We start from the raw sequence: 11,054 nt of genomic DNA on the forward strand, positions 1-11,054 counted from the left end.
CCTGGTGTGTATCCTCTTATTTTTATGTTTCTTGTTCCTTTTCTTTTTCCTCTTCACAATCTATGTAAAATAATTTCTTCTCAGCACACTTATGACCTTTAGTGTATTTTCTATCACAACTATAACAAATCCATTTTTCTCCTTTTTCTTCCAATTGTTGTGGTGTCAACCTTGTATGTTGTGGAACACTAGGGGCAACAACAATTCCATCTTTATAGTTGTGATTGGTAGGATTCCTTGTTGCCATAATTTTGCTTTTAATTTTTCTTGCCAACCTGAATGCCTTCTCTAATGAATCAGGTTCCCAAAGGCCAACCTCATGTTGGATGTTATCCATTAAAGTCCCTATGAACACATAAATCCTATGCTTCTCTGGAATATATTTTACCCTTAAATTCAAGTTTTTGAAGTCGTCAATGTGCTCCACCATTGAACCCTTTTGTTTGAGATTTATCAATTGGCTAAAAAAGGTGTTTCCTTTTGTATGCGCTATCATTTCTTCTGTACAAATTTCCCAAGTGAAAACTTTTTTATGAGAGCAAAGCCATCAATACCATACAAACTGATTGGGTTCCAAATAAGAAGTCGGAATGTGTACCTTTTATCTATTATCTACAGCAAACTAAAAAATACATACTAAGGAACCTCAATCCGCCCATATGGGAAACCAGATCTGTTGGTTCCTCTTCATCAAGCATTCGATACTGTTTTTCTTTTTACATACTGTCAGAAAAAACTTACAAGACATAAAACCTTTGTAATCAGAATGTTTTCAGAGACTGTTCTTTCTAAGATCTACTAAAAGACCTATCTTCACTACTAGTTGTTGAGACATGCAATCAAATTCCCAAGAACAGAGCAGTAACATCAAAAATAAAAAAGAGAGAGTTAACTAGCCTCTCAAATCTCCGCGCTTCCCCTTTTGATTTCATTGTTGTCTTTGGTTTTTACCAGTTCCTTCAGCATCTCCTGAATCTCCTTAATCTGTTCATTCTGTTGACGCATTATACCTTCAACATTAGCCATCTCCTTTCTTGCTGCCATCGATTCCTGAGCCATCTCCACCATTTCTGCAGCGACTTGTTCCATTGCTTTGGCCAAAAGGTGCTTCAAACCCAGTAAGTGTGAAGAGCTCGACGGTATAGGGTTAGTCTACCTTTGGTATTGCCTGGATCAGGCATATGGGATTTCCACTCTTCCATCTCAGGGTCCGACGGTTCTTCCAGGACTCTGTTTTCCATGACTTCAATGATTTTTCGAATGTCTTCATTCGTTTCTTGATTGTAAGCCTGCTCTGCCTCATGAACCGTCCTACGGATAGATTTCCTTCCCCTTTTTCGCCTTCCCTGAGGCTGGTTTCCCTCCTCTCCATTGTTTGCTTGCCAGGGTCGGCCTTTACCTCTTTGTTCACGAGCTTTCCTTCTTCCGTCTGTTCTGCCTCGTTTAACATTTTTGCTGCTCTGTCCTTTTTCAAAAGTCTTACTCCGGAAACCCTCGTCCTGGTTAATCTCCATGTCTTCTGAGCTTTCGACCTCAATTTTTATTCTGCTCCGCTCAAATTGTCTGTCTCCGAAATCCTCCCGCTCTGCCTGGACTTCTTTATCCCAGCTCGCTGCCATCTTGACTCGTTTAAGACGTTGGTTTTGATTCCTCTGCCAGGTCTCTCCTTTCCTCGCCACCTTCTTCAACTTCTTGCTGTCTTTCATCCTTCTCTTGTTCCGCCTTATAGATTTATCGCCACCTTTCTGTTTATGATGAATTTGTCCTCCACTTCCTTTCTCCCTTGTAACTTGTATGATGCTCTCTTCGGTGTTTTCCGAGATTTGTTTTGGATTGCGTACCTGCTGCTCTGAATTATCATTAATTACTATGGTCAGGGAGGTATGGCCGCCGTCCTTCTGTCCTATCTTTGCTGCCGAATACACCTGCCTTATCTTCCCGCTCAGGAGCTTCACGGTTTTTTGATTACAATTATGTTGTTTCATGGGTATCGTTATCTATGAGTTGTTTTAAACTATCCCATCTTGTCATCACCATTTGATTTGTCCAACTGTTATCCACTTTCCTCATTAATTCCTTACTTCCCCAATTGGCCAAGCCATCTGCAGGCTTATTTCCTTTTCACTTGACATGAGAGGTGATCTTGTATTCAATATCTTTCAATGTTTCTTCAATTTCTTGGACTATGCTCGTTGTTCTCCAACTTTTGACGACCTGCTCTCACTGTTTCCCTTGTACTAATTTTTTTATGGTGTTTATAATCAGGGCTGAGTCGCCTTCGATCTCTAGCTTTCTATATCCATTTCTTCTCTCGATTTTGAAGCCCTGATAAGCCGTCATGAATTTCGATTCATTATTACTCATAGTTCCTCCATGTTCTGCATAAATCCATTCTATATATTCTTGACTATTTCTAAAGATTCCTCCATATCCTGTTGGAGATGGATTCCCCTTTGCCGCTCCATCAAAGTTGAGCTTGATAAACCCTTCCTTTGGCCTTCGAAAGACTGCAAGACTTTGGGCAATGATAGGTTGTTGTTGCTTTGTTTTTTGTTGAAAGACCATCCCTTGTTCCAAGTTCAACCTTCTTAGGATTTCTGCTTCTTCCTCAGAGGTCTTCCAATCTTCCTCTGTCCACACTTCTACAAGGATTGATTCCCTGATTTGTCTCAGGGTCCTTTGCCAAATTTCTTCCGGATTTGATATTTTCCCTTGGAAAATTCTTCCATTTCTTTCTCTCCAAGTATTCCACACATTGAATCCTGCCACCATGTTCCAGTCTCTTCTCACCACCGAGCTTTTAAATTTTCCTTCTCCTCAATTACATAGAGTTTGTATGATATCTTGTGGATTTCTTTCGATTGTTGAAAAGAGATCTTTAGTCTTATCCCATTGGAACTGGGCTATTCTGTAGCCATTTAGTAAATGTTCCTGGTCTTCTCCATCTTGGTTGCAGAGACAACATCTTGATGGGCCTGAGAATCCTCTTTTTTGGATTTGATCCCAGGTTAGAATACGTTTCCTCCCTACCAACCACACGAACATCTTTATCTTCGGCCACCATTTATTTTTCCAAAGTTTTCTCCATTTCTGCTCCTCTTCCCTCTGCTCTTGCTGAATTTTTATATTATATGCTTCCCTAATAGTGAAAGTTCCTTTAGTTTCTTTTCCCCATCGTAGAATATCATTGCCTCCTCTGTTTTTTATTTTCCTGGACTCTAATTCCTTACTAAACAAGATTTTTTGTTCCTCCGTTGCATTCCTGTTCCAGTCTTCTATTGTTTTCCATTCTCTCCATTCTTCATTTTCTCTTCCTTCTATCCAATAGTCTTTGACCAAGATAAGTTCTTTGTCAATCACTATTCTATAGATATCCTGCATTCCCTGTAGATTCACCATTTTCTCCCTTTTCTGCCACGCTTCCTCCCAAAATCTCGCATTCTGACCCCCTCTGATTTCCCAAAATATGTTTCCATCTACTAATTCTCTGCATTGATTAGTCAGATTCCATATGTCTGATCCTCTTGGTATTTCTTGTTTCCTTAATATTTCTTCAGGAGTTGATGGCATATTATATTTTGCTGTCCATATTTCTTTCCATAGGTCCTTTCTTCCTTGTTATAGACATCTTTGTGCCTGACAGCTATAAGCATGAAATGTCGATAAGCCAAGGGATCCTAAGTCCCTAAAAGTGTTGTTCCAGCTCCTAAAGAAACAAGGTCAATAAATTACAACTTCTCCCAGAAGTTCTCCACCAGAAACTGCTCAGAACTAGTCAAATCAGGATCATTTCAGCTGCTCCACTAGCTAGCTGCGTTGCAAAGCACCCAAATACACTGGATAGGTGCATTGCAACGCACTTGAATGCACTACCAGGGTGCGTTGAGCGGGAAATGACAAGTGGCAGAGTCATTCCACGAGGTGGAGAGACAATGGAAGCTTCCAGAATCTTCTCTAATGACACTTGCCTCACTGAATTCGACCAGTGATGAGTAAGAGGCTCTCAGTCTCCAAGTGGAAGCAAGAACTGACAGAGAGAGGCCACTAATCAATTCATGAGCTGACTCATCCTCTTTGCATACATCTATATATGGATCCCTCACCATGAGATCCAGAGGCTGGAATTTTGTACATTGCAGAGAATTGTTGTTGGTTTTGAGATAGATATCAGAGTATTGGGTGATTTATGCTTTGTTGGAGGTGAAGATGGGATTCTATGCTGGGAGGTTGATGCTGGATCAGGAATCATCAGTTGTAACTCCTCCTGGATCTTCTTGTTTTATCAATAAAACTATTTGAGTTTCTCCTACATGCTTGTATATCATTGATGTTTGTTATATTTGTATGTTTAGCTTAAATCTGATCCTAAGCTTTTTATGAACATAAATCCATGTCTTTGTATAGTTTCCTTCTTCTGTGATCTTGCAGGAACTTGCTGACGTTGGGCAAGTAAGGGAGCAGGTAGCTGGAAGCTATCAAAGAGGAGAGAGATTGGATCAAAGGACTAGCGCAAGACACAGGTTAGTTCATCCTATTCCTCTTCGTTTATAGTTCATAAAGGAGAACACAAGAGTAGTTTTCCCTGTTGTTTCTGAGGTCACTGTCACAACTCAATGGGATAGGGTCGTTCTGAATAGAAACTTTTCCTGATAACAAAATGGCGACTCCGTTGGGGATCGTGTCTAGTTAGTTTGTTTGTGTTTCTCTTGTTGTTTGTTTCATAAACTTAGAAGTAGCGAATCAAACTGCATTTTCCATTAACAAATGCAAAGTAGACATTTGCTGCTTCAATCCATTCACTGGATCTGTTTATGATCTGAACAGCTGATTCACAAATGATCTAATTACCCTTTGTGATAGCTCTTAAACCTCTTTTAAATCAACCCTCTGATTGTGCATTACTGATTGCTTTTACTCGGCCAAAAACCATAGATTAAACTGCAAACCGTGACCCAGAACCCGGACAGAATTCTCGTTTCTGCCCCAGCACAGGTGCTGTGAAGAGTTCCTGCATTTCAGCGCAGTTCCCAAGAGGGCAACCTGCGTTGCAATCCAGTTTCTCTGTGTACCAGGTGCGTTGATCAGCTTAGTCCTGTGCAGCTGAGGTTCTTTGCTCATTTTTTCCAGATTTGCCTCTGATTTTTGCAGCCTGTGATAAGTGTGTGTGTCTGTTTAAAATCCCCTTTTCTTTGCCTTAATTCCGCCTCAGTTGTATAAAAGAAACTGTATTTGTTTTTGTGTGTTTGTTACGTCATTTACAGTTTCCCATTGCAAAAGTAGAATAGTCATACCGTCGTCCTTTGATTTAGATTTGTCGTAAGTGTTGATTTTGATCTTAGGAGAAAGTTTATTTGTTGTTGACAGTTGATTATGCTTTCACTTTTGCCTTTGGCTTGAATTTGTGAGTTTCTAGTGTCGAAACAAGTGTTTACTTCAAAATCATAAAGTGTCGTAATCGTCTCTACCTTTTGATTTCGAAAAGAAGCTTGTTTGTGTTTTTCACTTGAAAGCGAATTCAAATTTGTACAACAACTTTCTCTTTAGGCATCAATATTAAGAAAGTGAAAAACAAATACATGCACATGTGCATTTGCATATTGACAATATGTTTGGCTTGATTTAGGAAAAGTGCATTTACAGTGTGCTCTTTGCTCTTTGAGAAAAGATTGTGTCTTTCTTTTCCCCTTGTAGCTAGGATTTTCATTGCTGAAAAGAGATAAAAGCTTGCTTATCATCTTTAGATTGCATTTTAGGAATTATATCTACATCTCATGGTGAACCCAAAAGGAAAACTTCATAAGAAAGATCAACCTAAAATAAATTCAATGAACTTAACAACGCTTTGTAACTTAACGCACAACATTTAGAGGTCTAGGCTAGAGACGTATTCCGGTGTCGTAAAGCCTGGTAACTGTTGTCCTCACTGATGGTTGGGTGATTCCTCCCCTTTGAGACGATAAGTGCCAGTATGACTTGTGCTCCCACGTACCGTCGAGTATATATTGGGAGACCCCTATAGGCATAAAACCTTTATCCATAGGAAGCCGTGTCGGCTGCCCTACTGATCGCAATGCACCGAACACAACATTCGGGAAGATTGACTGTCGTACGATAAAAAGTATTATGCAGTTTTGCGATTGGTTTGGTACTCCCTCTACCTAGACCTCCAAAGCAGTCCCTTTCGTTCCTTTTCAGACTCCTTAACGGAAAAGGTCCATCTGAGCACTTGTCACTTTAGGCTCATTAAAAATCGAAGGAGACTAGAGTCATCTTTTGTTTTTTCTCGACTCTTAAAAACTGAAAAAAAAAAGTTGTGTCAAAGCGTGTTAAAATTTATTTTAAACGGAATATTCATACCCTCTTCCTACGTTGATCTTTGGGTTGAGAAAGTGGAGCCTACCAACCAAGGAATTCCCCTTGGTGGAAATCATAGTCCCTTCTCCTCTTGGGGAGATGTTGGTGCACCCCATATGGCTGCATTGACGCTTCTAGGACTGAAAATTGGCTTGCCAGTATGGCTCTTCTCAACCAATGTCGTTCAGAACACCACTATTCCTGAACAATCGAATCAGCAATTAGACGAGTCCAGAGTTACCCACCAGCCTTCTACTTCCTCTAATTCTTCCTCTCCTCCTTCCTCTTCGCTTGACAGGACTGGTAAAGCTAAAAGACAAGTTCCTAAGGAGAAGAAGGAAAAGAAGAAGAAAGAGAAAAGGAAGAAGGAGCCAAAGGTGAATGGGGGAAAATGAGTGTCGTCCAACGAAAATCCACACACAGCACAGACCAGGCCTAAATCGCCATGTGTCATTTGCAGAGGAGACCACTTTCACAGAGATTGTCCTTGCATACCCCGGATACTAAGGGACTGGTCTCCTCGTTTGCACAATCTAGTGTCATCAACCTCTGGAGATCATGTTGAAAGCACGCCATCAACTGGTGAAAGTGAAGCCCCAGGACAAAAAGGGAAAGCTAGATTTCCTTGTAAACTGTGTGAAGGCGACCATGCCCTCCACCGTTGTCCCTTCTTAGGCGAAGCTAAAAGAGTTTTGGATGATCATCCGGTTTCACCGTTATGACTTCCTCCTGGATATAAAAAACTCTTGCCGAGTCCGTCACTAGTTGAGAACCCAGCTGGCCCGCTCAAGTGGTCGGCTGAAGCGTCTATCATTGAAGATAAACCAACTGAATCCATACCAGACGAAAGTCAAAAGGTCGAGGCGGCAGTTGACCCGGTCTTGCCTTCAAAGGTTTTATCTTCGAATGATACAGTCACTGAAGAGAACAAGGATGACACCATCCAAATTCTCTTCATCAACACAGACTCCGACGAACATAGGGGAAATCCACCCATTCCTTTACCGCAGGAAGGAAGTTCGTCAGAGCCATACCCGGCCGTCTACTCGGTCCCACCTCCAAGCAACCTAGTTGTCTCCTTCGATTGGAATCAACTAGGCAGACCCCTCCTACCAGCAAGTGTACCATTCCGAATTATCGTTCGAATATATAGAATTGTCATGGCTGGTACCATCATAGATGAGGGGGCTTCTGTGAGTATCCTTTCCTCTATTTCTTGGAAAGCGCTTGGTTTGCCATCGCTGTTGCCTGAAATGAGAAATCTGACGGGCTTTGATAAAGGAACCAGTCGACCTTTAGGGATCCTTCCCGATGTGCCCATAACATTGAGAGGGAAGACAGTTCACACGAATGTCATGGTCGTTCAAGGACCCTTGGATTATAACCTACTCCTTGGACGAGACTATATTTATTGCATGGGAGCCATTGTCTCCTCACTCTTTAGAGTAATGTGTTTTCCGCATGAAGGAAGAGTGGTCAAGCTCGTGGACCAGCTTTCATTTCCCGGATCACGCATAGCAAATAGTCATATACCGTCCCTGAATGGTGTCTTCACGCAAGAAATGTCTCAATCCCCAGTCCGTGCTCCCGATGAGCGCGAGTAATTCGGAGGGATATGACTGAAACCCAGGGGGCATTCATCCTGGTCTGCTTCGGCAGGAAAACTTCGGGTATAGAGTAGGTTTCCGTGGGAGAATATGACTAGTCTGTACCCCGTCCGTGATTGGAAGAGGGGTTATTCTAGAATAAGATTCTCTTGTCAAAGTTATGTGAGTTGACAAAACTGAGTCAGTCGCCTTTGTTTATCTCGGTAGACATCGCCGAAGAAGTGTTTTGCTCGCACCGCGAATAGAACAATCTTTGGGTAACCTATAAGAGGTAGGTCTCTCCCGATAGAAAAAATGTTTTGTCTGCAAATTGAGGGGTAGCCTTGAAACCATATTTTATACCTGGGGGCATGCAAACCTTTTGGAATGCAAGCGAAAGAGCGATTATTTATCTGTTTTTTGGATTAGTCGTTTCCTAACTTGCATAAAGAAAGGATGGGCAAAAATCTAAAAGTTGTCGTTTTTATATGAGACATTCTTATCATATGACTGGATTAATCGAGCAGTTTTAGCGCATAGTTCAAGCTTGTTAAAAAATAAACATAAGTCCGAGCAAGTGTTTCCACCTGCGTTTAAGCTCGTTAAAAAATGAACTATCCCCTGGTAAATAATCGCCGTGAATGTAGTACTTCAGCCATTAAAGCCTTGGTCGTGTTTGCACCGTCACCTCTACTTTTCATTGGCCGATCATTCACCTCCATTTGATTGTTTACCCATTCTGAGGAACAGCTGCGAAGAGTGATTTCACTAGCCATCCTTGTGACACTGCCGTGATTGGAAAATTCCAAACCTTACCTGGAATCAGCTGCTACCCATTTTATCACTCGTTCCTCAAAAGACGAGTCTTCTTTAAGCTCTTTTCATCTGACTCATAAAATATGAAAAGATTGTCGAGTTTTGGCCTTCCAACTTGTTAAACCGACCGGAAGTGCTATCCCTCCTCTAGATTTTTATCTTTTTGGACCGGAGGGATTATTGCACAAAAAGATCGAGCGCTTGTTTTGTTCGTCTCGTTAAAACTATCAAAAACTCATCCCTTCTGTATTGTTTTATACTTTTTCGGACTTAAGGGATTAGATGACAAAAAAGGAACTTTGGAGTTACCTTTACGTACCTTTTGAGACTCTCTAAAAATGAAAAGGACCGAGTTATCTTTGTTGTTAGACTCGTTAAAAAGATCAATAGCGACAAACTTGTCTTTAGGCGAGAACGAGTTTCACTATCACTAGGCTCGTTAAAACATAGCGATGGGTTTGCCCGAAGGGAAAATTATAGAACAAGCATATGTTATCCTCCTCAAGCTTGACAAAAATAAAGAGGTACTGGTCAGTAATGACTGGGGAAAAATTGGGAAGAAAACTCAAAGAAACTTTATTGGTAGCAAGTCGCTCTTGAACATGACACTTCCACTCCGTGCCTGACTCGTGTTGGGTTGTTTCATTCACCGGTCACATCACCATGGTCACGCCATACCATCCAAATTTGGGGTAAATGCTACCAATCCATCACATAAGTGTCTCTGACATGTTCAAGAGAAGTCATCCAGAGAAGTCAGTCGTGTCCCATCCACTACCATACATTATACTTCATTCTTTCATGACCGCCACCCTGAACCATATATCATCAGATCGTTTTCACCTCCATCAAAATCATTTGCTCCGTTCCGTGTCATTGATGTGGGATTCATTAAGGCCCTCCTTTGACAGATCGCTTCTTGTCGACATCAGCTCATTATCCAAGAAGTTGATCTAGGAACACCCCATTCAGTACTTTGAAGCTTGCATGCCTCAATGGCAAGTTTCTCACTTCCGGCGACAGGTATACATCAATGACCTTCGACCGAAAGATTGTGCGTGGTGTTCGATGCCAAGTCTTTTATTCACACCACGTGAATTGTACTGCAGTACCTTGAGGGTCATTATCATTATTGGTGATTCCTCTCGCGCTTGTTAACAGTTTACATCATTGACTGGTAATCAAGCAATGCCTTTCCATTTTCGACTTCAAAACATTTCTCACATGGATCGACTTGTACTTCGAGTGAAGATCGGACGAGATTGAAGACCCTGGATCTAGTTTCATCCATCTGGGCTGCGATATATATTCAGGAAAAATAAAGACATTGAAATGTACAGCATTTCAACACAGATAATCATCCTACCAAAAGGATGATGACTTCATCAAAATCATCAGTCTACCACCAGACGATTGTCTGTCCTATGTACATGAAAATTAATTTATAAAGCTGAGCATGGGAATGCCCGCCTCAGCTAGATCATGAAAACAGTATGAAGATAATGTATTGTATTGTATCTTATTACAGGTCTCCTCCCAGCATTGAAAGAACTTCGGATCCTCCTAATAAAGCATTTCACCCGATAAACGACCTCATACTTTAGTGGGCAACTGTTATAGACATTTTTGTGCCTGACAGCTATAAGCATGAAATGTCCATAAACCAAGGGATCCTAAGTCCCTAAAAGTGTTGTTCCAGCTCCTAAAGAAACAAGGTCAACAAATTACAGCTTCTCCCAGAAGTTCTCGACCAGAAACTGCTCAGAACTAGTCAAATCAGGATCATTTCAGCTGCTCCACTAGCTAGCTGCGTTGCAAAGCACCCAAATACACTGGCTAGGTGCGTTGCAACTCACTTGAATGCACTACCAGGGTGCGTTGAGCGGGAAATGACAAGTGGCAGAGTCATTCCACGAGGTGGAGAGACAATGGAAGCTTCCAAAATCTTCTCCAATGACACTTGCCTCACTGAATTCGACCAGTGATGAGTAAGAGGCTCTCAGTCTCCAAGTGGAAGAAAGAACTGACAGAGAGAGGCCACTAATCAATTCATGAGCTGACTCATCCTCTTCGAATACATCTATATATGGATCCCTCACCAAGAGATCCAGAGGCTGGAATTTTGTACATTACAGAGAATTGTTGTTGGTTTTGAGATAGATATCAGAGTATTGGGTGATTTATGCTTTGTTGGAGGTGAAGAGGGGATTCTATGCTTGGAGGTTGATGCTGGATCAAGAATCATTGGTTGTAACTCCTCCTGGATCTTCTTGTTTTATCAATAAAACTATTTGAGTT

At 41.4% G+C, this 11,054-nt stretch overlaps 1 protein-coding gene across 1 annotated transcript; it reads right to left on the bottom strand.

The window, feature by feature from the left end:
* Positions 1-2,220: 2,220 nt before the first annotated feature.
* LOC149234293 (uncharacterized) lies at positions 2,221-2,772 on the bottom strand. Its single transcript, XM_089368217.1, has one exon. It carries the CDS (start codon positions 2,770-2,772, stop codon positions 2,221-2,223), a length of 552 nt encoding a protein of 183 aa, XP_089224343.1.
* Positions 2,773-11,054: the final 8,282 nt, after the last annotated feature.

Source organism: Pinus tabuliformis, chromosome 8, assembly GCF_031772625.1.
Source record: "Pinus tabuliformis cultivar Carrire ecotype Pingquan chromosome 8, CPIR1, whole genome shotgun sequence".
Lineage (NCBI taxonomy): Eukaryota > Viridiplantae > Streptophyta > Pinopsida > Pinales > Pinaceae > Pinus > Pinus tabuliformis.

What these genes read in the sequence shown, in the direction of transcription:
- LOC149234293 (XM_089368217.1), bottom strand. Translation starts at nt 2,772, where the DNA reads ATGGTGGCAGGATTCAATGTGTGGAATACTTGGAGAGAAAGAAATGGA.